The sequence below is a fragment of the Dipteris shenzhenensis genome, chromosome 17, assembly GCF_047967505.1.
Source record: "Dipteris shenzhenensis isolate YYH24624 ecotype China chromosome 17, Dip_SZ_1.0, whole genome shotgun sequence".
Lineage (NCBI taxonomy): Eukaryota > Viridiplantae > Streptophyta > Polypodiopsida > Gleicheniales > Dipteridaceae > Dipteris > Dipteris shenzhenensis.
Window position 1 is genome coordinate 15,380,622 of NC_141612.1, and position 27,455 is coordinate 15,408,076.

The 27,455-nt window shown below is 50.6% G+C and overlaps 2 protein-coding genes across 3 annotated transcripts in view; one reads left to right on the top strand and one right to left on the bottom strand.

Moving 5' to 3' along the window:
• LOC147891732 (ARM repeat superfamily protein) overlaps positions 1–27,455 on the top strand; it is a 99,873-nt gene that overhangs the window by 31,507 nt on the left and 40,911 nt on the right. The gene's annotated exons all lie outside the window — the stretch shown is intronic.
• On the bottom strand, positions 11,992–25,878 carry LOC147891733 (uncharacterized). Its single transcript, XM_087387949.1, has 3 exons — positions 25,520–25,878; positions 16,492–16,501; positions 11,992–12,336 (listed from the first exon to the last, which is right to left on the bottom strand). The coding sequence occupies exons 1-3, from the start codon at positions 25,876–25,878 to the stop codon at positions 11,992–11,994; spliced, it is 714 nt and encodes a 237-aa protein (XP_087244075.1).

Genomic DNA, 27,455 nt, shown 5'->3' on the forward strand with positions numbered 1-27,455 from the left:
TGAAGGGGGAGGGGGGAATGGCATTGATGGCAGAGGTTACGTGGGCGTAGTGTAGCAGCAACAGGCACCAACGTTAGCCCCACGCATGAGTAGCTCACAGGACCTACGACAGACGGACGGACAGAGAGCCTACGACAGACGAGCCTACGACGACCCTATGAGATGGACCTACGATGACCCTGTGAGACGACCTACAACTACCTACGACGACCCTGTGAGACAGCCTACGCCATAGAGCCTGAGAGAGAGAGAGAGAGAGAGAGAGAGAGAGATTACAGCAGAGAGAGACGCCATGCCGTAGCAGCAGCGGATAGAGAGCCATGGCGTAGCAGCAGTGGATAGAGAGCCTAGCGTAGCATAGCAGCAGCCTACGAGAGAGAGAGAGAGAGAGAGAGAGTGTGATGATTTGTAACTAGCTATCCCTTTTCATGGCACTGGAGAGAGAGAGAGAGAGAGAGAGAGAGAGAGAGAGAGAGAGAGTTTATTAAAGTCTTCGGAAGACCAATGGGTCTATGAGACTGTGAAAATCTTGGTACAAACGAACTGTGAAAATCTTGGTACAAACGAACTGTGAGGGTGGAGTTACTAAAACGAGCATCCACACCAATGCAAAATGCAAAAATGCAAAATGGTAGTACTAAGTACTAAGTACAACATAGTCATATCAATGGTCGACTACATATCAATCTCATCCTTATCATCATCATCAACATCATCAGGGCATCAGGGTGGCTGAGACAATGGAGTAACAATGATCGTAAAGATGTCTTCTTGGCGTTCAGGAATCTGTTTACAGAGTGGACCATTGAGCTCAAAAGCATGGTAGAGCGGATTATCAGCATGCGGCATCTCTTATATGAGGCATTGAGAGCTCGTGGTATGTTAAGTGTTCAGCTGCTAACCCACCACCATGCGCCAATTTGCTCCTTCATAAACGCGGCAATAGAGTGCTGTCATCCACTCACGGGTTTGGCCCTGTGGCGTCTGTTAGAAAAGTCACTGCCCCACGTGTGAACCCCCGTTTTGAGGGGACAAGGGGGCAGGAGACTATAGGGGGAAAGGGGCTAAGGCTAAGTTGCTGCATGGAGGACTGCGCCAGCATGGTACGGAGGCATGTGGACCAGTACCAGGACCAGCCAGCAGCAGCAAAAGGCCACCAGAGGGGGGCTATTTATAGACCAGACCAGCCAGGTATGGTTGGCCCAGGTTCAGCCCCAAAGAGGGCCCTGACCAGGTCGGTTTTTACAGACTGGACTGACTGGAAAAGTCAGCCAGTTCTAGGGGCTGACTGCCCTCCTATATAAACCCCCTCCCTCTCTCCCTTCCTATACAAACCTCTTGGTCTCCCGTAGATGTTAATAGACTCTCTCTCTCTCTCTCTCTCTCCCTTGCCCCCTCCCTCCCTCAGCCCCCGGGCTGCCTCCTACCCTGCGTGATCAGCCTCGGCCCCCGTGGGCTGTCTCCTAGCCCCCCCGCATGGGCTCCCTCTGTTGCGCGATCAATCCAGCCCCCGTGGGCTGTCTTCTAGCCCCCGCGTGGGCTACCTGCTGCTGCACGGCTGGTAACAAGCCACCGGGCCACCTGGAACTGCTGCGCCACCCCCGCCATCTGCAGCGCCATCCCCGCCATCTGCTGCGCCATCCCTCGCCATCTGTTGTGCCACCTGCTACGCCTCTCTATCGTGCCACCCCCGCCTTCTAACAGCTACAGCAATGCAGGCCACAAGGGCCTGCGCAGGCTGCAGGGGCTACTAGGCCCCCCCGTACCTAGTGTCTAAGCTCAAGGCTGCCCCAGGCCCGCCAACGTCAAGGGGCTGCCACCCAAGACAGGGTACACAGCCCCTACAGCCCTCATGCCTCGACTCCAGCCCTATACCTCTGCTCCAACCAGGTCCTGACCTGCAAAAATCAAGAACCAAATCAAGAAAGACTTGTTATGGGCAGCCCTTAGGTGGTGGGCAGTCCAAAGATCAGAAAATCAGTAAAAATCAGAGAAAAAGAAGAGGCCATAGAAAGCTCACCCGATCAGAAAACCAGAGGGGACAAGGATAGAAAATACAGCATAATTTGGACCAAAGGGCAGAAAGTAGAGGATGGGAATGTCAAAGCATGCCTATCTACTATCAAAGAGGTATGTAAGCTACAAGATGCTGAAATTGATTGCTTACAAAAGAAACTGGAAGAATACAAGAAGGATGAGCTTTCAAACATACGTGCTCAAATGAATGACGACATGAAGGGATGGCAAGAAGAAATGCATTCAAAATGGGCAAAGCAAATTGGGAAAATGCAGATGGATATGATGCGGGATATGGACGTGAAAAACAGTTTTCTTACATCCAAGATAGAGAGCTTGGAAGCTCAGGTGATTAGTCTTCAAGACGAGAATGCAAAACTGAAAGCAAACACACACGGAGATGAAGGGGAGCTCCAGCTGTCCCTACACGAGGAGCTAAACATCATTAGGGAACAAATGAGGCAGCTCAAAGGGGCAAAGGGGACGTCAGAAGAAGGATGCAAGATCATAAATGAACTGAAATCTGAGAATGAAAAACTCAAAAAAGACTTGGCATTCTTGCAAGACACTATGAAGGGTAAACATGCTGAATTCACCCAGAAAATCAAGAAAGGAGAGGCTGCAATCTTGGAATGGAGCGATGTGGTCAAGAAAGGTACTGCTGTCCCCAAGAAAGAGTTCATTTCAGATGCTCTAGAGGAGGATAAAAGGAGAAACATTAAAGCCCTAAATGTCTTAGTCTGAGGCCTAACAGTAGGAGATACTCCTATGGCAGATGCAAATGCTTTGTTCACCAAAATGGGTGTGAACCTGACATGTGAGACAGCTTGGAGAGTTGGTAAGCCCGATGCACCCACAAGGCCGCTTGTGATGAAGCTCCGAACAGCCATGGATAGGAAGACCCTCATGAGCACAAGGGTGACCTTGAAAGGTACCCGGATCTACTTAGACAATAACTTCACCCTCCTGCAGCAGGAACACCGGAGGGAAGGTATGGTACACGTCATGGCAGCGAGAGAAGCAGGGAAATGGGCTGCATACAGAGATGGTAGGGTGATCATCTGCGAGAGAGGAGATACGGACCGCGGGGAGAAGGAAGAAAAGGAAGAGAAAGAAGAGGGTGAATTATGATGGTGTCGAACTAGAGGGACACAAAGTGGACTGAGAATTGCAGTGTGGAATTGCAATGGCACACTATGGTCTGATCCAGGTGGTTTCTCGGAGACATACACTGACAAAGACATGGTCTTCTACACTGAGACACATGAGAGCCCCGAGAGAGGATTGCCCACCGTAACAGGATATACATGGGAGTCATCTCATAGGAAGGAGACGAGGAGAGACACTGGTGTGCGAGGTTCAGGGGGAGTGGCTATCCTTTTTAGATCACACATGAGACCTCTCATATCAGTGGCACGGAGAGAGGAGCATGCGCGACACATGTGGATACGAGTTCAGCTACCAGACGCACGACCGATTCTCATAGCAATGTGTTATTTCCCTCTAGATACTTCATCCTATGCACGTGAGGTCACCACATAAGGGCACAGTCCATATGAGTCTATTTAGGATGATATCACTGAATTTTCCAGGCAGGGGGACATCCTGCTTCTTGGTGACTTCAATGCACGCACAGGGAATAGGTAGGTGGGCCTACTGGACTTTGCATTGGATTCCCTCATAGTACCAGAACCAGATGCAGCTGAGCTCGGGATAGTGAGACACTCTGCAGATGCACCACAGATGAAAGAATATGGACGACATCTACTTGAGCTAGGGGCTGTTCATGACTTGATCATATACAATGGTCTACAGAGATGGCCATCATCCGGTGGTCTCACTTGTTTCCCACATGGCGGAGGGACAAGCACAGTAGACTACCTATTGGGTCCCTTGGCCTTTGCCTCATGGATATATGACTTTATTGTGCCCCCTCCCCCACTCGGTGCTGATCACTCGTACCTAGCCTTTTGTATCTCTACCACTATGCCAGCCACAGAGAGGGTCCCCCCGCGCCCACTCGTATACATGTCTACTTTGATCGTGCCCTGGATCCCATTTATGTGAGCAACTTGGCGAAGGGACTTCCAGTCCTACTACTTGGAGATGTTGTAGACCTCGCCTACGCCTTAGACACCCTTTCCACAGACACCCTTTCCACAATAGTCATGGATGCAGCCATCAGGTCTTTCCCCACGACTCGATCTGTAGGCGCCTTACTAGGGAAGATGCCACAGAATCCTTGGTATGATGATGAGTGCAGAGAGATGAGAGCTCACCTCACACGCGAGCGAGCCCTTGGCCACTTGACATCATCCGAGGCACGACGGATTTCACGACAACTGACACATCGTAAGCGGCGGGCTTTCCTCATCCATAGGATGGACGAGGGGATCGGTTCTTTTCGAAGGGGGGAATCCCACCATTGGCTGGGGGTTTCTATCGGAGGGGAAGCCACCTATACCCATCACAGACCCAGGTGTTTGACACACTTATGCATGCTCCCTTTATGATGTCCCGATGCAGGCACTACTTGATATGTCCACTATGCCATGGCCCACCACCACTTGTTCACTGCACAGAATGTGCGGGCTGCACTCAACTGGCTTCATAATCGGAGAGCACAGGACCACGAGGGACTACGGATTGAGCATTTTGACCATGGACAGGAGGTTTTGGCTCCGGTACTAGCACAGATGTTCAACCATGCCATATGTCACTGCTTCCATCCTCATGGAGTACCACCACCATAGTACCGATACACAAGGCAGGCGACCCCATGGATACTGGGAACTATCACACTCTCATGAAAGTGCGCTCTAGGGCAGGCAGGTTTCTAGAGACAACACTCCACTCTCGACCACATCTTCACCTTGAGGGCTATCATTGAGGAGGCGAGGTCGAGACGCCAGAAAGTCTACGCTTGTTTTGTAGACTTTTGGAAGGCCTTCGACACTGTCCCATGATCCCGCATGATCAGGAGACTACATGATATGCAGATTTCAGAGGTTCTGATCTGGGGAGTGGTGAGCCTATACGAGTCCGTTAAAGGTGACATCGTCCTCTTGTCATCTTCGGCAGAGGGACTACAAAGACATCTAGATGCCCTAGAGGTGTTCTACAGAGAGAGAGACTTGATGGTTAACCTTGGGAAGACCAAGGTCATGATCTTCAACACCTCTTACACAGTGCTTCACCGACATAGTTTTACATACTAGAGTCAGCCAATGGAGACTGTGCAGTCCTATACATACTTGGGTGCAGTTTTTACAGGGCAGTTGTCACGATGACCCACGCAGCTAGAGCACGACTCACACGAGGGCAAGGTGCCTTGGCCCGACTAGAGCGACAGTGCTGTTGAATTTCGAGTGGTCCCACGCGTTGGTTGACTGGTTTTTCTCAGTTTTGGAGAACTTTTCGACGATGAAACTTCTCCAAAACCTTCTCAATACATTCCTCTCTGAAGCACGCTCCTTTTGAGCCCAAGAACTTCCACTTCTTCACGATAGAAGTGCTTCTTTCCGCATTTTTCAGTGGAATTCTTGCTGGTCTGCTCTTGTAAATGCTCTTTCTTCATGCCTTTGCACTCCTCTTTGGCTGAGAATGGAATTGGGCATTGGCTACTATGTCCTCTTGGCGATTGAGGACTTGGTTCAAGTTTTCAGGGCTTGGTGAGTTGTGATTTTGCTGCTGCAATTTCTTTTTGCCATAAGCTATTGGTTGGCCTCGTGTGCCGCCTCTTTCTTGGTTCACAGGTACCCAGGCAGTGCTACCTGAGTCATTCTTTGGTTGGGTACTTTGCTGATTTTATTTTGGAGCTTTGAAAAGCTTTGTGAATATTATTTGGAAACCACTCAAAGAGAGTGCAGCTAGGGTGCAGTGTGATTGCATCTGGACAGCGAATGGAATTGCACTCGGAAAAGAGAATGCCTTTGGATTGAGCCTATGGGTCAAGTGCACTTATGTGATGGTGTTCTATGCTTGAAAGCCTTGCGAAGGCTCAGTGAATTGGGGGCTGATTTTATTTTGGAGCTTTGAAAAGCTTTGTGAATACCATCTGGAAACCACTCAAAGAGAGTGCAGCTAGGGTGCAGTGTGATTGCATCTGGACAGCCAATGGAATTGCACTCGGAAAAGAGAATGCCTTTGGATTGAGCCTATGGGTCAAGTGCACTTATGTGATGGTGTTCTATGCTTGAAAGCCTTGCGAAGGCTCAGTGAATTGGGGCTGCATGCTCAGTTGCAGGGAAGGTCTTCCAGATGTAACTTGTAATCATTTCATTGTGAAATATAAAGAAATACCGAAAGGGGCGCCACGGTGTTTGGGGCCAATCGGGTGCACTTGTCTATGTTTGTTGAGCAGGGACATTCTAGCCTCCATCCCTTTTTCAGTGGTTTTGTTTGTGAACAAATGGGTAAATGCCAAATGGTGATCATGCAATGGTTAATGGTTGTGATATATGCTTCGTGAGCTGTAAATAAGTGTTGAAGTGATTAACCTGTGAAGGGTGTCGGTAGTATTCCATTCATCACGACTGCAGGAAATGAGGAGCTGATTTCCGGTGTACTGTATGTACCAAGTTTGTTCAAAAACCTGTTGGCAGTCAGTCAGATGGACAAGCACAATATGTCGGTCTTATTCGACAACTGCAAGGTCACTGTCACATCCAAGGCAAACGGACAGGTGGTGGCTCAAGGTGTCGAGGAGCATGGGCTATATCGGCTCAACGCTCTGTTGGTGCACGGGGACCATGAAAGATTCAGATTATGGCATGAGCGGTTCGGTCACATCAACTATGGCACTCTCTCTGAGATGCATAAGACAAAGATGGTGAATGGACTTCTACCGATTGTAGGCAATGATCGTGTCTGCAGGGCTTGCGTGGAAGGCAAGCGACACAGGGACAAGTTCCCACAGGAGGCCTTACACGGGCCAAGAAGTCGCTCGAGTTGGTTCACGCCGACATCTGCGGCCCAATGTCGACAAATTCATTCGCAGGTTCACGGTATTCTCTCTTATTACTTGATGATTTTAGTCGCATGACGTGGGTATTCTACCTAGCCAAGAAATATTAGGCTTTCGAGAAATTCAAAGACTGGAAGGCCCAGGTAGAGAAGGAGAGTGGGGAGGTAATCAAAGCCTTCTGCACCGACAAAGGGGGAGAGTTCACTTCTACCGAGTTCAATGGATTCTGCAAGAAGCACGGGGTTAACAGACAGCTCACATCTCAACAGAATGGAGTTGCTGAGAGGAAGCACAGGACCGTCACAAAGATAGGCCTGTTGATGATAAGACTTCATACGAAGCTTATTATGGTAAGAAGCCCATTATATCTTATTTAAGGGTTTTCGGTTCTAAAGCATTTGTGCATGTACATATAGATGAGCGGACAAATAGCCGGAGCTGTGTCTTTGTGGGGTATAATGAAGAGTCTAAGGCCCATCGCCTATTCAACCCGGAAAAGAAGAAGATCCTTATGAGCAGGGATGTGATCTTTGAGAAGACCGAGCCAGAGCCTGCAGAAGAGGTTCTAGAACTTCCGGCATTACCCCTACCCAAGGTCACCATCCGAGAGGTGGAGCCGACTGAAGACCTCGAGGAGGAGGAGGAGGCAGAGCATGCCATTTCAGAGCTAGCTCCCAAGTCAACTCCATCAAAAGCACCTCCATCAGAGAAGAAGCTACCTCAATGGTATTTGAAGACGTTAGCAGACTCACGGGTCACATACATTCCCGAGAGCAGTTCCGAAGCGTGGCGGTCTCAACAAAACATGAAGACTCCCTCCATGAACTACGCTTTGGTAGCTCAGCTTGCAGAGCCACGTTCCTTCTAGGAGGCGAAGGATATTCCAGAGTGGCAAGAAGCCATGCAGACAGAGATGGATACCATTTTGAAAAATGACACCTGGGATTTAGTGCCCAAACCAACCAAGCGGAAGGTCATCGGGACTAAATGGGTGTACAAGCTTAAGTTCAAGTCAGATGGGAGCTTGGACAAGTACAAAGCAAGATTGGTGGTGAAAGGCTATGCATAGTGAGAAGGACTTGACTTCGACAAGACCTTTGTCCCCATAGCTAGGATGGTGACTATTCGGGCAGTCATTGCCTTGGCTGCTCATCATAGTTGGCCTATTTTTTAGATGGACGTCAAGTCTACATTTTTGAATGGTAACCTGGAGGAGGAGGTATGTGTGGCACAGCTACTAGGATTTCAGATTCCAGGATCCCCATCAAAAGTCTGCAAACTGAAGGCCTTATATGGGCTGAAACAGGTCCCCAGAGCTTGGTACCAGCGGATAGATGTTTTCTTTCAGAAGATCGGGCTTCAACGGAGTCCATCAGAGGAAAATCTTTATCTCAACACAGAGGGGGATTTGTGGCTGGTATTGATTCTATATGTAGATGACCTCATCATTACTGGGGATCATACGAAGAAGATTGCTTAGGTCAAGCGACTTCTCATGGAGAAGTTCGAGATGACTGACTCAGGCATACTTCACTACTTTCTTGGGATTGAGGTGAAGCAGGGAAAGAGCAGTATCTTTATTTCATAGGAGAAATATTGCAGGGAACTGCTCAAATGCTTTGAGATGGAAAATTGCATAGCAAGAGTGACTCCCATGGAAACTAGTATGAAGCTGAGTGTGTGTGATCCATCTCAGCCGGTTGATTCATCACTGTAGTGACGCTTGGTAGGGAGTTTGCTTTACCTCACCAATACCCGACCAGATATTTCCTACGGAGTTGGATTGCTCTGTTAGTTTTCCGCCACACCCAAGAAGGATCATTGGGACGCAGGTATGAGGGTGCTAAGGTTCTTGAAGGATACCTACACCTACGGCATCACTTATACCAAAGGCGTTGAGTTGGGAGGTTCCTGTGATAGTGATTGGGCAGGTGACATTGATATTTGGAGATCGACCTCTGTATATTGTTTCTTACTCTCATAAGGAGTTGTGTCATGGCTGAGTAAGAAACAACCTACTGTCCCCCTTTCATCTACAGAGACGAAGTACAGGGCTGCCTGTACGCGGTGCGTGAAGCATTGTGGCTCAGGTGGATCTTGGAGGACATGAATGTGGCCCAAGAAGATGCGACTGTGGTTATGTGCGATAACCAGAGTTGCATAGCGATCGCCAACAACCCCGTGTTTCACGCACGGATGAAGCACATCGAGGTCCACTACCACTTTGTTCGAGAACTCATCGACAAAGAAGTCATAGAGTTGATATACTGCCTGACCAACGACAACATCTCAGATGTCTTCACGAAGGCGCTTCCCAGGGAGCAGATGGAACACCTCATTCGACACATGGGGATTGGTCCACAGTTGTGTCATTGAGAGGGCTACAGTACCTCTGTCGGTTGGGCTCCGACTCTGAACAGGGAGGGGATATCCCCAAGTGTAATTTGCGCGTCAACCCTCTGTTTGAGTTGTCGAGTCGCTGGCTCTGGGCCACGATCATGTCGAGGTCTCGTCTCATGCGGGTCCATGTGATCTGGCAAGAAGAACTTTGTGATAGAGCTCTGAGAGGGATCTGCCAAGGAAGAAGTCTGCTCCTGTCTCCGTGATCGAAGTAGTCTCTCGCGGTGTTTGACTGTCTCATGAATGAAAGCTGCCAAGCATCTCTGGTCTGGATAGGAGAGGAACCTAGACAAAACCACAGAGCTATCTCTGAAGAGGCAGTAGAAACGCCCTCGGATCTCATAGTAAAGAGGACACCTGAAGATGAAATGCTCCTCTGTCTCCACCTCCTGTACGTCACACAATGTGCATATGCGCCTCTCCTTGGGTAGGCCCTCTGCTGTGCCACTCTCGATACGAAGTCTGTGGAAAGAGACCCACAACTGCCCAATAGAGAATATCAGTGAGGGGGGTAAGTGGATCTGCGTGTATCCTGGTGGGTGAATGAACCCCTCCTCTGTGATATGCAAGCAGTGGTCCTTGTAGAAGCTGAGCTTCATTGGAAGCTCGCTCGGTCCCAGCCAGGTCCGGAATGAGTGTAGCTGTAAGAGATCCTTGCGGATGACTTGGTTGACCTCATGTGATAGGAGGGGAGAGAACAGAGCGTCCATACTGTATTGGAAGGGAGGATATCTATCCATGTGGAGCCCTAGTCACTTGAACCATCTCTCTGTGCGCGCATACTAGCTTCTCTGGTCCCCTCTTGCTGAGAGAGCCATAGAGGAGGACAATGCTAACCATGGTAGCCTGCTGCACCCAGAAGTGTAATCCCCATACTCCTTGACTCGGTACAGATACGTGATGACCTGAAATGCAGTATCTAGTTGTAATGGGGATGACCCAAACTCAGCCTGAATGATCTGGTGAGGGACCAGCTCCTTGGTCGGCGGATCGTGAAAGTGTGAGCGGGCTGATGCATAAATCTTGGACATGACATGTCCAATCATAATGGTCTTGTAATTCTCCGGGCTCATGGGATCCCCTGCCTTGTGGATGGGTGAAATAGTGTTAATGGTCCAAGTGCATGGAAACCCCAACAAACTGCTTCATTGAAAAGCTTTGCTAAGATCAGGGCTAGGAGGTTAATCCCATATGGGCCATATGCAATGAACTCAGTGCATAGTCTCTCATGATCCTTCGCTCGGCCATTATGAAGTTTCATTGCGGTGTCCTTCACTCCCCCCTTAGTGAAGAGGGTACATGATGTGGGGCGTGGCAAATGTGAGAGGTCAGGGATTGGCTGATTTGGAATGTCATATAGTGTGCGTGCGTAAGTATACCAAACCAAGGAGTCCCTCTTCCAACACACGGTGGAAGCAAACACGGTTTCCCTTTGGTCATTGTAGTTTATGAGTTCTTGAAGAAATGCGCCGTGCTTGGGGATTATGTCAACGGAGATGAGACAAGGCCAGAAACTGTGGTTGCACCTCAAACTCCTCCTCAACAAGGTGGAGGAAGGGGTAGAGGTCAAGGTGCAGGACAAGTGATAGGGCCAGCAGCTGTTGCCTTAGTGGCTCTCACACAGGAACAAAAAAGGTGGGATTCACGTGATGCACAAGCTCTTTTAGTCATTTCCCTTTCAGTCCAAAGGTTTATCATTCCTCACATTCGGTCATGCAAGACCTCGAAGGCAGCTTGGGATGTTTTAGAGAGCATGTTTGCAGCCAGAAATGATGCCAGAGTCTCTTTTTTGAAGAGAGAGCTATCTCACACACATATGGATGAGGGTGATTCATGAATACTCACCTCACCAAGCTTCAGGATTTGAGGGAATAGTTGCTGAATATGGATGAGATCATTCCTGATTCAGAGATGATTACCACCACTCTGAATTCTCTTCTTGAGTCATATCTCGGTTTTCCAACCTTGCTGAATTTGTCATTGAGGGGGGATGCCAATCCTCTCTCTTTTCACGAATTGGTAGGACTTTTCTTGCAGGAAGAGCAAACCAAGAAGAACATGGCCACACAGGCTGGTGAGCAGGCCATGCTTTCAAAATTCAGGCCCAAAGGGAAGAGCAAACCAAGAAGAACATGGCCACACAGGCTGGTGAGCAGGCCATCATAGTTACTAGGGAATGTGAACGGCAACGGAATGTCGACCCCTTGCGGAACGGGAACGCCCAAATCCTAGGGAACGTGAACGGGACCATACCCATAAACAAACATACTGTTCTATACATTAGAAAGCTTAAACTTAGAATCCAAGACTCAAAAACATTGCAATTGCTTTTGAAATTTGGAGTAAGCCTTAAGGACTCAAGACTCAGGACATAGTTCACGAGTAATCATTGATAATAGAATCTAGATTAATCATTATAGCTTGCCAATGACATACAAAAGCAAAGTCCATCAGAGACAAGGCACAAACATATGAGATTATCTTGAGTCTTGGAATCTTGAATTTGGATACAAGAAAAGAAGAGTGACACCTCCTACCACTGAGGCTCCTAGAACTTAAAAAACTAGCTGCTACATGCATGATCCACTCAACACTGTCAACATCAATGATCAATCTAAATCTGCAGCATTGTGGTTGCTGCCCTCTTCCTCCTCTTCATCATCTCCATCTTCTTGGTCATCTCCAACATCATCCATGGATGCACCCACCACAGGAATGATTTGCTGGCCTGTTGCCTTACCATTCTTCTCTTGCCATCCAATGAATTCCTCACGGCTGTACCCAGCATTTATCTTTTGAAGCAAACGTAAGTTTGCATGCACAAACACAAGGTCACTTGCCTTTTGTGTCCCAAGTCTGTTCCTCTTCTTTGATGCAATGTGCCCAAAGCTACTCCACAAGCGCTCACAAGGAGAGGAACTTGCTCCTTGACTCAAAATGTGGATAGCCAAGTTCTGCAACATGGTAGAATTATAGATATAATTCAGCAGTGACCAATGTAATATAATAAGCTAGTTAGGGGCACTTTTCCCTGTTTAAGAGGTTTTCCCCCCTAACCGCAGTTAGTTCACTAACTATGGTTAGTGATTACTAAGGTTTTGTCACTAGGACAAAACCTTATCTTTCTCACTTTTGAGTTGTACTCTCTTGCTCTATTCTATTGCAACTACGTCTTCAGCTTCCAAGCTTCCTGCTCTCTCAATCTCTCTTGCTCTCACTCACTCCCTTTCCTTCATTTGGTATCAGAGCGGGTTCAAGAGCCTCTGGCTCCCTGCTCCCTCAACGTACTCCCCCTGCTCCAACTTGTCCGTACAGTCCGTACGACTATAGGGAATTCGCCGTCTGCCTCCGTACGTGTCGCCGTCTGCCTCCGTACAGCGTTCTGCCTCCGTACATCGTCGCCAGACTGTACGGTTTACTGTACAGTCCCGTATAGTACCTGCTCGTCGTACTGTACCTGCTAGCCGTACCAGCCGTACAGTATCTGCTCGTCGTACCTGCGCAGGAATCCGTACATTTCTACCGTATAGCACCGTACATCGTCGTACTTGCGCAGGAGCACCTGGACAACCTTGCCGTACTGCCCGTATAAACTGTACCGTACAGTCCGTACTGTACCGTACCACTTGTACCCTTCCTAGTTTTGCGTGCACTTCTGTACTTTCAGATCTGTGCTTGCAGATCTACACCGGTTGCCTTCAGCCACAGGTGTTCTTGGGCAGGCTCATCTTGCAGAAAACCATAGTTTGGTGCAGCTGTCTTGGAGTACATTTGGGGCATTTTGTATATTTTTTTTTTTTGGCCGAAAAAACAGTGCTAATTATATTACTTCGAGAACAAGATACAAGAGGTCAGCTTATAGCTGACGGGCTGCGTTCACAAACCGGACGCAGCCCAAAAGGTAGCATAATAAATCATACTCTCACGGAGGGATATGCTGAGTGTGAATGAACAGCCATCGGGGTGGTGAGTAGTGCCACCGAAGGCCCTGCGTAGTCTGCTCGAAGAAGAGGCTCTGTGTGTCCCAAGCCTGGAGGAAGCGTCTCCGCTTCTCCTGACCAGCCCGGGAGTCTCCCTGAATCTGGTCCCACTGGCCTCTGAGGGTATGAATAATCTCACTCCAAATCTCCGCCATGATCTGGGCAGTCGATAAGGAGGTGCCACCGAGGATCTGCGCGCAGCGCGAGGTCCAGATGTGCCATCCTGTAATGCTGCTGATAATCTCCCAGACTGGCTGCCTCTCCCGAACTCCTGTATCAGCCTCTGCTAGGTGCTGTGGGATACCCTCGAGCGGCCCCCACGTCCCCTGTGTGATAAGGAAAGTGGGGTCCTGCTGGCATGCCTCGAACAAGTGATGAAGACCAGGTGCGGTGCTGCACCAACAGAACGCGCCCCAAGTAATCACTCCTAGCTCTGGTGCTGCACGAGTAAGAAGCCCGAGAGTCCACCTCCACACTTCCTGGGCGCGCGTGCAGCTCCACAGGTAGTGTTTTGGTGACTCCTCATCCGCATGGCAAATCTGACAGCAACCGTCCTGGCCTATCTGCCTCAACCAGCTCCCCACTGGAAGACCTTTGTGGGTAAGAAGCCACAGGAAGTATGAGATCTTCCGCGGCCGCCAGCTCTCCCACAAGGCCTTCCAGAATGCCTGCAAAAAGAACCTGGAGATACCCTGTGCGTACCAGCTAGGACGCTGGGTGGGGGGGCGGCTCTGCATCCTCCCGAGAACTCGCCTGCCCAGAGTCGTGCTGTAAGCGAAGAAGGAAGTCGGCCCCTGTCCTGTCACAATCTCTGGCCACCACCACTCTCCTGGGTCCCACTCAAGCTCTGACAAGGCCCGCCCCTCCCAGAGCCAAAGACGCCAAAGCTGCAACTGGTCCTGCTCGATACTAGGGTCGGTATGCCAGACCTTCCCCAGAAGGCCTACGACCCTAACCCTCTGCCACGGGAGTAGGGGGTCGATGAGCGCATCCTCTCTCCTGAGTCGTCCATCCCCTGAAACCGCGAAGAAGGCGATAGAGGAGTCATCCAAACGTCCTGCGACCACCAGTGGGATGCCACGGGGGGTGAACTGTCCCAGCCAGTGGGTGTCTCCAGGCATGAGGACCTGAGGCTCAGGTGGAGCCAACCAAGCGGCTGGGATCGCACCGTCGATCTCCGTGCGTCTCGCCTGGACTCCGCGTGCACCTCCAGCTGCGTCTGCAAGATCGGCCATCTCCAGATGTCTGTACGTATCCCTCCAAACTCGAAGGGACCGGGCTGGCCCCCTCATCCAGCCGTCCCACCTGATATGTGATCTCTCCCCCAACTGAAGGCCCTCGGCGTCTCTGACCTGCCCATTCCAGACGAGCGGCTGGCGATCGATCTCCTCCTGACAGCTGGGCTGGGACTGAATGAGACTGAGACGGAGCCGCCTCCAAACCATGAGGAGGCTACGAACGAGTGGGGAGCGGGGCTGAGTGAGCGGGGCGGAAGTGAAGATCCACCTGAAGGACGGTAGCCACTCTCCACCTCGGCGCGGGACACAAGAGCCGACTCCCTGCTGAAGTAACATCTTCCACGTCTGCCCCCCTGGGGTCAAACCGCGGATGATAAGCTTGCCTAACAAGGCCTGACTCTGAAGCTCTGGATCAATGACCCCCAGACCACCCTCAGCCTGCGGAAGAATGACTGTCTGCCAAGCAACCCTGGCTCTGGTATCTCTATGCCCATCCTCCCCAGACCAAAGAAAGTTCCGAACCAACCTCCTGAGCTGTGCCACGTTGGATCTCGAGAAGCACCAACAGGAAGCCACATACCAAGCCGTGGCTAGAAGGACCTGGTTAACTACTAAAGCACGACCTGCAAGGGAAAGCTTAGCAGTGCTCCAGAAAGCCAGCTTTCGTCGGATGGAATCTAGCACCGGGAGAAACTGCTGAGCTGGCGTAATGTCTAGGCCAACCTGGAAGCCAAGGTATCTAGCTGTCTGTCCACGTGGAATCCATCTGAAGCCCAGAAATCGCCCCCACTGAGAACACGCCCCCGGGTCTGTGAGAAAACCAACTGATTTGTTCCAGTTGATTTTCGCACCAGCGGCCGAGCAGAAAACCTCCAGGGCCATCCGCACCCTCTCTAGCATCCTCTCATCGTCCTGGACATAAAGGGCTGTATCATCTGCGTACTTTGAGTCCAGAAGCTCCGTGTCCTCCCGGAGTGGAAGGCGAACACCCCTGAGCCCTGTGGACCTCGCCCGAAGGTAGTAAGTCATGGCCTCGGCGAAGAAGAGAAACAGATAAGGAGCCAGGGGACAGCCCTGACGTACTGATCTCTCCAAGCTGAATCGCTCACCCATCCTGCGTCCAATGATGACTCTGCTAGACGCTGTCCTGTACAAAGCTGAGATACCCTGAATCCAGCCTGCCGGGAAACCTAGCCGCTCCAGAGTCCCCTCCAAAAAGGATTAATCCACGCGATCGTAGGCCTTCTCGAAGTCGAGAAGTAAAATGGCAAGGTGTGATCCGCTGTACTGAGCCCACTCCGCCGCCTCTGAAAAGGTGAAGACATTATCCAGGATACTGCGATCCTGGACAAAGCCTGTCTGAGTGTCATGGACGAGGTCTGGAAGAAGAGGTCGAACTCTGGCACTGATCATCTTGGCGAGGATTTTGTAGGCAGTGGTAAGGAGAGTGATCGGACGCCACTGGCGGATCTCCTGTCTATCTCCTCCCTTCGGGATGAGGCAAATCAGTCCCGAGGAAAGGCTCTCTGGCATCTGACCGCTGCTGAAAATCCCCTGCAGAGCTGCAAGGAGGGGCTGATGGATCTGGTCCCAGAAGGAGGTGAAGAAAGCTCGGGTAGCCCATCCTCACCTGGGCATTTCTGCCCATCAATAGCCATCAAGGCCTCCAACATCTCATCCGAGGTGAACGGCGCCAACAACGTCGCCTGCATGCTAGGCTGGACCAGGGATGGAATGTGCCTCCACACCTCCTCACGGTCACGACTAGCACGAGGGGCAAGTGGCTCCTGCTGGAAGAGGGTCCTGTAGAAGTCAGTGGCCAACCCCAGGACCTCCCCCGGGTCCGTAACAATGTGACCATCCGCTGTCCTGAGACTCCGTAGCTGATCACCTGCAGCTCTCTGGCCGTGTGTCCTGAAGAACTCCCTGCACATCCGGTCACCCTTCCGGGCCCAGAAGGAGAGAGAGGCGTGATAGGAGAACTCGGAGCGACGCTGGAGGGTCTCCTCTAAGAGGGCTCTGGCTCGAAGGGCCTGGATCCGAAGCTCCTCCGAGCCCGGGGAAGACTGCTGAAGTCGCTGAATGGAGGCGAGGTCCCTCCGAAGAGCTATCTCTCTCTGCCCCACCAAGCCTGTCGAACCTGTAGGGCTGCGAGCTGGCAGATCTGGCTGGACTCCTGCAGAGCCTGCGCGACCGAGTCTACCAGATCCACGCCCTCCCCCCAGTCTCTGTCCCAAAGACTGCAAATGCTGCTACGGACGTCCACCCTCGAGAAGATGGAATCGGGAATCCTGCATGATCGGGGGGGGAGAGTCTGGGCTGCCGAATCTAATGAAAGGAGCACAGGCGCATGGTCGGAGAGTGTCGTCCCTGGAACAATGCCCGCCTGGCCACCTCTGCTGATGGCCCAATCACTGACATAAAACCTATCAAGCCGCTCCAGGAGTCTGCCTCCTTCCCTGCGGAAGCCCCAAGAGAAGTCCAGGCTCCCGTGCCAACGCCGGAAGGACGGGTCTCTCCAACTGTCCCTCCCTCCTGTCGCGAAGATGAAAGAGTCCCAAGCTGACTGCTCTGCCTGAGCCATACCTGTGAACTCCGGATCTCTACCCTGCTGGTCCTCCAAGGTCTCCAGGTTGTTGAAGTCTCCTCCAACAATCCAGGAATCCATGTCTGGAAGAATCCCTGTAAGTGTCCTCCAGAAGGTGGCTCTGCATCGGAGGTCTGTGGGAGCATAAATGTTGAGGATTCCTATCTTGGATCCCTCCAAATTCAGGCCTACCCAAAGGGCTCGGCCTGGGATCAACGTGCCGTGACCGAAAACTGACTGGGCTAACTGCTCGCACACGGAGGTACAGACCCCCCCGCTCCTCCCCTGTGCGCCGATCGAAGGCTCCCAATAAGTGTAGGAGCGTCCAGGGAGAACCTTCCCGCAGCTACGGGCATGAGCCGCAGAAAGCTTGTGCTCCTGGAGCAGCAGTACATCCAATCGACCAATCACTGCAGGCTGAAGTTCCTGACGCAAAATGAGCTTCCTGGGACCATGGGTGCTCGAAGAGTGAAACTCGTTCACATTCCAGGATACGAGGTGTAGGCTCATGGAGAGGGATGGGGGGCTGCGAACAGCTGTCTGCTCGCAGTCGAAGTCGAAGAAGAATCAGACATATCGGAGTGGAGGCGCTGCCGCTTGTGAGAAGGTTTGGAGGGGGAGACGGGGTCGTCCTGCCCGTTCTTCAACACCTTCAGCAATGGCGAGAGGCCTCTAGTGCCATGAGCAAATGCTTTCTCGAGCCAGCTCGAGATCTCTGAAGTGGTCATCCCGTAGAAGGTTCGGAGTTTCTGTTGGGACCAAGCTCTGACATCCTGGGGAAGAGGCCATGCCAGGGGGGGTCTGAGGATCACGATCAATCGGAAACGTTTGGCAGCGCAACGCCACCGCAAGCGCACATCGCCCTCGGACCACTGAGTCTCGAGGAGCTGCCCACCGGACGGGCCTATCCAGGAGCAGATCTGGGCGTGTGTCTGCTCTCTGAGAGCCTCCCACACCGAGTCGTCTGTCCAGGTCTCGGTGCCATCGCTGAGGAACGTGAAGGCGAAGCTAGGGCCATCCCTGGGAGCCAAGGCAGCAATCTTCCCATCCGCCCCTTTGCGGAGCATGAAGATACTAATGTCGAGACAAGCCGGGAAGGTCCCAAGGTCGGCCACATCCAGGTAGTCCCAGGGGCCAGATCTGTAAAAGTCTCGAGGGAGCTCTCTCTCCTGGAGCTGAGACCCAGCTGAGTCTGCCACTGAGGGGCTAGCGGGAAGGGAAACCTGCTCCACTGGTGGTACAGACTCCGGGTGTCCTGCAATCGGGGGGGGAGGGGGAGGAGGCTGCGGGATAGGCGACTCGGGCTCCACGGAGGCGACTGGCGGAGAAGGTGGAGGAGGTGGAGCGGAGGCTGCACTCGGCTGGGAAGGCGACGGTGCAGCTAACTCTGTAGGAGGGGCGAGGGGAGCAGGGGGGGGAGGGGGATGGGGATGCATCTGGAACTGGGGCTGAGGGGGAGGGGGAGGGGGAGGGGACTGAGGAAAAGGAGGCGGGGGCTGAAACTGCGGGGCGGGCGAAGGGGGGGGAAACTGGGGAGAAGGCGGGGGGGTGGGAGAGAGGAGGATCTGAGGCTGTGGAGGGCGGGCTGCCGTCGAAGAAGAAGCTCTCCCAGGTCCCTGGGGCATCTGCCTGTCAGGTCTCTGGGGTGCTGCTGCAGGAAGGGTGACCTCTGCCTCCTTGCCTTTATCCGAAATCTTCTTATTCTTTCCTCTTTTCCTTCGAACCTCGGTCCAACCGCCCACTACCTCTGGCCCAGGCTCCGACTGCCTCGGCTCCTCCTGACGTGGCTGTCCGGGGGGGGGAGGTGGGGGCGGAGGGGGCGGGGGCGGGGAGGGTCGAGACGAGCTGGCAAAACGTGGACAAGCAGCCGCCAAGTGCCCAAAGCCATGGCACCGCAGGCACTGACCTGGCTGTCCGGTGACTATCATGCTCTGGGTGATACTGCCGGCACCTGTCACGATCTCGATCACTGCAGGGAGAGTCGCAGGATCCGCCACAGCCACACGGACTCGGGGAGCTCCTGCCGTGGTCACCGCGTCGGCAAAGGTGTCGTGCATAACCCAGCCAAAATGGGAGCCCAAGTCCCTGACAATCGGCCGCAGCTCAGTAGCAAGCCCTGGAAAAACTAGTGTCACTGGGTGGCGAGGTATACGGAACCGAGTATCGAAATCCGCTGCGCTGAAACCACGGTACCACGGGACTATCATGATGATCTTCCCATCCACCGATGTGGGGGAACCGGCAATCAGATTGCTCGCAGCTTTCTCACTGGAGAGTTTGAGCCAGAAGATGCCCCTTCCCATAAGGGCCACCTCCTCAATATGGCCATCCTCTAGCAAGAGAGTGGACTGGAGCCAGTCCCTGATGGTAGACCTGGAGGGGGAGTGTCCAATGACTCTACCGTAAACAGAGGTACGAGCAAAGTCACTGGCTACCTCCTGAACACGGGATGATTGTTGCTCTGTCAGGATAACGCGGTAGGCATCTGGAGAGGGAGGGTCCGATTGGGCCTCCGGATCCGGGCTGGGGGCCGCCATACCGCCAAGACTAACTGCAAGCTTCCGATGAAGAAAAACAGGCTGCCACCCAAGAAGGGGATGAAGCGGCGGTGGAGCCTGGGGGTGAGGCGGGCGAGGCGAAATGAAGGGTCGGAGGGGTCGAAGCGGAGGGCGGGGCGAAGGCTGCGGGATGCGGGGAGTACGGAAGGGGGCGGGAGGGCGGGGGGGGGGTGAAGTTGGAATGGCGGGGGTGGAGGGGTGAAGCGGGGGGGCGGGGGGAGCGGAATGAGGCGGAGGCGGGTGAAGCGAGGGGGTGAAGGAGCAGCGAGGGGGCGGGTTGGAGCGGGGTGGATGGCGAGGGAGCAGCGAGGGGCGGAATGGAGCGGAGGCGGGGCGAGGGCGAGGCGGGCTGGAGAGAAGGGGGGGGGGGGGACGAGGCGAGGCGAGGCGGGATGGAGCGGAGGGGGCGGTTGGAGCGGCGGCGAGGGGGGGGTTGGAGCGGGGGCGAGGGGCGGGTTGGAGCGAGGGGGCGGGATGGAGCGGAGGTAAGGGGGCGGGATGGAGCGAGGGGGCGGGATGGAGCGAGGGGCGGCTGGAGCGGAGGTGAGGCGAGGGGTAGCGGGGTGCCGGCGGGGGGGGAGGAGAGGGGGCGGGGGTCGAGGGCGGACGGGAGGGGTGGAGGTGGTCGCGGCGAGGGGGGGGAGCGAGGGGGGAGGTAGGGGCTAACGGCGAGGGGGGGAGGGGAAGCTCGCAGGAGCTCTATTTTGTATATTGCAGACATTGCAATCATTATGCAAGTTTGGAGCTACATTTGGAGCAAAATTGCAGATCTAGTCTGAAATTTGGGGCTTTTGTTTAAAAATTGCAGATTTGGGGCTTTTAGTAATTTTGCCCCTTTTTGGCTGCAATTTTCAGCCACAAATTGGGGCTTTTGTGTTGAGAGAGCATTTTTTGGAGTATTCAGTACATACTGCCTTTCTTGGAGTGTTTGGAACACTTTTGGCAGATTTTGGAGAGTGTTTGATGCTTGGACAGATTTCTGACAGCTCAAGTACAGAAATCTAAGTTGCATATACAGCCCGTGCTTGGCTGTGTTTCTGGGAGTTGTGCATTTTATTCCCAGTAAGGGAATTCAGCTTTGTATCTGCTTCAATCTCTTTCTCAGAGATGGCCCATCAAAATCAGAATGAGTTCCAGTTCGGTGGTCTTTCACAGGAAGACAAGTTGGATGGTACCAACTACTCCCTCTGGAGTTTCATGGTACGTAATATTCTGATTTCTCGCAATTTATGGGATTATGTCAATGGGGATGAAATCTGACCAGCAGATATTGCACCTGCTACCCCTCCTCAGCAAGGAGGTGGAAGAGGTCGTGCACAGGGTGCAGCTGCAGACAAGTTGTTGGTGCAGCTACAGTCAATACTCCAGAGCAGAAGAGATGGGATTCACGGGATGCCTTAGCCTTGTCATGCATCTCTCTTTCAGTGAAAAGATCAATCATTCCGCATATCCGGTCGTGTAAGACCTCCAGGGCAGCATGGGATATTTTGGAAAGCATGTATGCAGCACGGAATGATGCCAGGGTATCTTTCTTAAAAAGAGAGTTGAGCAATACACATATGGAGGAGGGTGACTCCATGTCAGTCCACCTCACAAAGCTACAGGATCTCAGAGAGCAATTGTTAAACATAGATGAAATTATTCCTGATTCAGAGATGATTACAACCACTCTGAATTCTCTTCCTGAGTCTTATCTCAGCTTTCACACTTCGCTGAATTTATCATTGAGGGGGGGTGCAAATCCTCTCACTTTTCATGAGTTGATAGGACTTCTGCTTCAGGAAGAGCAGACCAGGAAAAATTTGGCTTCACGTGCAGGTGAACAAGCCATGCTCTCAAAATTTAAATAAAAAACAAAGGGACAGGCAAAGACAGCAGCAAATCAGCCTTCCAGTGGGTCAGGACAGCCTTCACAAAAGGCTAAAAGTGATGCAAGTAAGCCCAAAAAGAAGGGTTTTTGTCACTACTGCAAAAAGCCAGGTCATCACATAGCAGAATGCAGGAAAAGGATTGCAAAAGAAAAGAAAAACAGCTCAGGAATGGCTGTTTCAGATTCAGCCCCTTGTGCATCTGACAGTGGGGATGCTACAGCCAACTTTGTTGGTCAAGATTATGCCTTTTTATCTTGCATTTCAGATTCTAGGTTGGCTGTTCCAGATGCTCGGGATAGTACAGCCTCTTGCAGTGATGATACATATGCATTTTTGACTTGCAGCTTTGACTCTTCTACAGATGCCTCTGCTTTCAGTGTTAATGAAACACTGAACACATGGTATTTTGACAGCGGTGCATCCAAGCACATCACTTCTAGGAAGTGTCTTTTTACTTCCTTGCATCCACCTCCTGTTGGTAAGAAAGTCACTTGTGCCAACAACTCCTCATATTCAGTACGTGGCACAGGAGAGGTTGAGCTCACTGCAATTGATGGCTCAATTTTCAGACTTTCAGATGTCTTATATGTGCCTGGCATAACCAAAAATCTTCTTTCAGTGTCCACTCTTAACAGAGGGGGATTTCAGGTCATCTTTGAGGATGACAAATGTGCTGTCCGAGACAGGGAAGCTAACTATGCCTTAAGGTTATCTGGTACTTTGCTGCGTGGGCTTTTTCAGCTTGATATTTTTGAGAAAAGAGCAGCCCATGCTCTGGCAGTTTCTACCCCTACAGCTGCCATGCAAAATGCAGAATTATGGCATGCCAGATATGGCCATATGCATTACAACAGCTTAATGACACTTCAGAAATTTTCAATGGTTGATGCATTGCCACCTCTTGAGATACCTCCTCCACATGCCTGTGAAGGGTGCATTTTAGGTAAAATGCATAGATTCCCCTTCAAGAAGGATGGTTCAGTTAAAGCTGTTCGCAAATTGCAGCTTATACACAGTGATGTCTGTGGTCCCATGAGGACTCCGTCATTGGGTGTCATCTCTACTTTGTCACATTTATTGATGACTACTCCAATTTTACTTGGGTTTATGGGCTGAAAAAGAAATCTGAAGTGTTCACAGTGTTTAAACACTTTTCAGCCATGGTTGAAAATGAAACCGGACTCAAGATACAGACATTACGCACGGATAGAGGTGGGGAATACCTATCTGCAGAATTTGATGCTTTTCTCAAGCAAAAGGGTATTGTGCATCAGCTCACAGTCAGGCTGACCCCTCAGCAAAATGGCAAAGCTGAGAGGAAAAATAGAACTCTCATGGAGATGGACAGATGTATGCTGAAAAGCAAACACATGCCTCATAAATTCTGGCTAGAGGGTTTGATGTGTGCCAATTACATTTTGAACAGGGCTCCCACTAAGGCTTTAAAAACAAAAACTCCTTTTGAGGTCTGGAATGACAGGAAGCCTTCAGTGGATCACTTCCGAGTCTTTGGATGCCTTGCCTATGCACATGTGCCAGTTGAATTTAGGCACAAATTGTCAGATAAAGCCATCAAATGCATATTTGTTGGATACAGTGCAGAAAGCAAGGGGTATCGTCTCTACAATCCTGCTACACGCAAAATCATTGTAAGTAGAGATGTGATATTTTCTGAAAATTCAGCTCACACTCAGGCTGAATTTCAAATGCCTTCATCTTCAGAGGATGTCTTTCAAGGGTTGCTACCCATTGCTTTGGGTTCCTCTGCTGATTTTTCTGATCCAAATCAGAATTTACAGCAACCTTCAAATGCTTCAGTTCCGCCATAGGATGTCTTGCCTCCTCCACAGGCAGTGGAACAAGTGGTGCAGCAAGAAATTGCAGACATACATGCAGCAAAAACAGTCCCAAACTGGCTGTTACAGACTCTCAGGGAGAGTAAACTTGATGCTCCGTTACCTGGCAGGACTCGCAGTGCAGCAAGGCACATGGAAGGTGCTAATTCAGTTGAATCAGCATATGCAGGTACTCTCCTTGATGAGGAGGAGCCTGCCACATTTGAAGAGGCAAAAGGTAATGTGCATTGGATGAATGCCATGCACGATGAGTTGCAGTCCATTGCAAAAAATCAGACTTGGGATGTTGTGGACTTGCCACAGGGTAAACATGCAGGGTAAACATGCTATTGGCACACGATGGGTATTTAAAGTCAAACGGAAGCCAGAGGGCTCCATTGACAGATATAAGGCCAGGCTGGTTGCTAAGGGCTATGCTCAGAAAAAGGGCATAGATTATGAGGAGACATTTGCTCCTACATCCCGGATGACCACCATCCGATCAGTTATTGCAATGGCTGCACATTTTGAGTGGAATGTTCATCAGTTGGACATAAAAACAGCCTTCTTAAATGGGGACTTGCTGGAAGAGGTGTATGTCAAACCACCTCCGGGCTTTGAAATTACAGCAAATGCACTTCAAGTATGCAAGCTCAATAAAGCTTTATATGGGCTGAAACAGGCCCCTCGTGCATGGTATGCTAAGATACATGCCTTTTTGACCAGCAAGGGGCTGCACAATAGTCCTACTGAGAGCACCCTCTACATCAAGATGGATGGGGGGGAAATCTTAGTCATCCTTCTTTATGTCGATGACTTACTGCTCACAGGGTCCAATGAAGAAAAAATTGCAGATTTCAAAGCTGATTTGCAGACCAACTTTGACATGTCAGATCTGGGGCTGCTTCACTTTTATTTGGGGATCCAGTTCTCTCATGAGAGACGTGGCACTGTTATGTCTCAGTCCAAGTATGTTCAGAAACTCTTGGACAGATTTAACATGCAAGAGTGTAAGCCCATAGCCACTCCTATGGAGTCGGGGCTGAAACTCACAATGCATGATGCAGGAGAATCAGTTGATGCCACACTTTACAGTCAAGCTGTTGGATGCCTCATATATCTCTGCAACACTAGACCTGACATTCAGTTTGCAGTATCTCAGGTGAGCAGGTACATGCACAGCCCCAAAACTATGCATTGGCAGGCAGTTAAGCGCATCTTCCGTTATTTGCAGGGCACCGAGTCTTTTGGCTTACTATTTCCCAGGGGGGGTGACTTGCAGATGCATGCCTACAGTGATTCAGATTGGGCTGGTGATTATGACACTAGGCAGTCCACTAGTGGCAATTGTTTCTTTTTGGGTAAATCTTGCATTTCATGGCTGAGCAAGAAACAATCTACAGTGGCTACCTCATCATGTGAAGCTGAGTACAGGGCAGCTTTCACAGCAACAGTTGAATGTGTCTGGCTGAGACATTTATTTGCTGATCTTCATCTGTCTTTGGAGGGTCCTTCTCCAATTCTCACTGATAGTCAGAGTGCCATTGCAGTGGCAAAGAATCCAGTGTTTCATGCTCGCACGAAGCACATTGAGGTTCACTATCACTACGTCAGAGAGAAGTTGCATGCAGGAGAGATCAGTATGATCTTTGTGTCCACACATGACAACGTTGCAGATATTTTCACCAAAGCGCTACCACGTGAGAAGTTTGAGGCATTTCGCAGTGCCCTGAACTTACATCCGTTTGGTGGTTGATCAGCCTTGTACATGACATTGGCACTGCAGGGGGGTGTTAGAATTATAGATATAATTCAGCAGTGACCAATGTAATATAATAAGCTAGTTAGGGGCACTTTTCCCTCTTTAAGAGGTTTTTCCCCCTAACCGCAGTTAGTTCACTAACTATGGTTAATGATTACTAAGGTTTTGTCACTAGGACAAAACCTTATCTTTCTCACTTTTGAGTTGTACTCTCTTGCTCTATTCTATTGCAACTACGTCTTCAGCTTCCAAGCTTCCTGCTCTCTCAATCTCTCTTGCTCTCACTCACTCCCTTTCCTTCACAACAAAGGTGTATCAACCCCATAATCCTCCCACCATAGAGCAGATCCCACAATATACCTGTCCCTTTGTGCATCCTTAGAGCCACACATTCCATATTTCTTCCTATAAAAAGCCAACTCATCCTTTACTTGCCTTCGTTCTTGTGCATCTGGTACCATTTGCTTCAGTATCTTCTCCCATCCTCGCATCACCTCCTTATCCGACTCTTGCTTGTTACCTTGAAATTCTGGATTCAAGACATAAGCTGCAGCATGCAAGGGTGAATGATAGGAGTTCCACCGCTCCATTGCCAAGTCTACTAATTCTTGCTTCCTATCAGGATTAGTCACCACCTCCTTCACATTTTCAATCATTTTGTCCATCCTTTTATAAATTTTGCCAATGCATGGCTCATCACTATCCATAAGCCTCATCAAAAGGATGATGGGCTTCACTATTTTCACCATATGATTGACATCCTCCCAATAGGCATCAGATAAGCATAAAGACTTGCATTCCAAGGCATTTGCACTCTTTGATTCCTTCCATGCCTCCCATTCATTACACACAACAAGCTGCCTTAGAGCATTTTTTACCTCTAGAAGACGCTCCAACATGATGAAGTTGTATGCAAAATGTGTCTCTGAATACTTCAAGAGGTCTTTGGACGCAAGCTTACGATACACTGCAAGAATGTAGTGGTGTCGTGTGATAAAACCAATAATATCCACGCCTCCCATTCATTACACACAACAAGCTGTCTTAGAGCATTTTTTACCTCTAGAAGACGCTCCAACATGATGAAGTTGTATGCAAAACGTGTCTCTGAATACTTCAAGAGGTCTTTGGAGTCAAGCTTACGATACACTGCAAGAATGTGGTGGTGTGGTGTGATAAAACCAATAATATCCTTTGCAACATCAATTATTGGATGAACCCAAGCAAGCTTCCCTATGTCCTTCAGCAAGTTATTCAAGCAATGTGCCATGCAAGCACTAAAAGTGAGCTTAGGATAACGTGCCTCCAAAATGCGACCTGCTGCCTTGTTGGAATTCTCCCCATCTGCTATGAATTGAATGACATAATCAGCCCCCACCTCATTAATAGATTCACTCCACAAATCAGCCAACCTCTCTGCTGTCTTTCTGCCCTCTGAGTTATCAATGGACTTCAAGAAGCATGACTTACCCCTGCAATATGCAACTATGCCCTGAATAGATCGACTACATGTATCACTCCATCCATCACCCATCAAGGTAGCACCAAATGTCTTCCATTCCTCTTTAACAAGCTTCAAAGCCTGCTCTATGTTGTGCTTCTCTCCTTCTAAAATCTTGGTTCTCAAGGCTTCATAAGATGGCGGTGTGTAAGAGGGACCAAAAGCTGCAATAGCCCTCACCATATCCACAAAATAAGGATTGCGGGCTTGATTCAAGGCAATGTCACCACTATAAAAAAAACGCCCCACTGCATCATCTACCTCTGCCTTCCTCCCAGGGTGCCAAGTGGCAGCGAAGGAAGCTTGTTTCTTGCCCTTCCCAAGACTGGAAGTGGCAACTGAAATGGAAGGCATTGTTGATACTTGTAGACACTGCACTTCCAACAGGCATAAAAGCTCGAGCACCATGCTTAGATGCATTTGCCAATGCTTTTAAGCGTGAAAGAACATTTTCTGGCACTGAAGGACATATGCTAATGCCTTTGTTCTGCTCTCCTAACAAGTGAGCTTTCACTCCACTAAACTGCCAGTCTTTGGCTGGCCACAATAGCGGCATGTCCATTTTTGTGAACCTCCTGCAAGCAACTCCTCGGGATTTAGAAAGTCCACTTCCTTCCACCAAGGGGATTGGGCATCAGGGCGTGGAGGAGCCATGAGAATTCAAACTTCAAAGTTGATTGTTGTAACTTGTTTGCTGCTCTCACAGTTCACTGTTAAAGCAACAAATTGAAGTCCATTAAT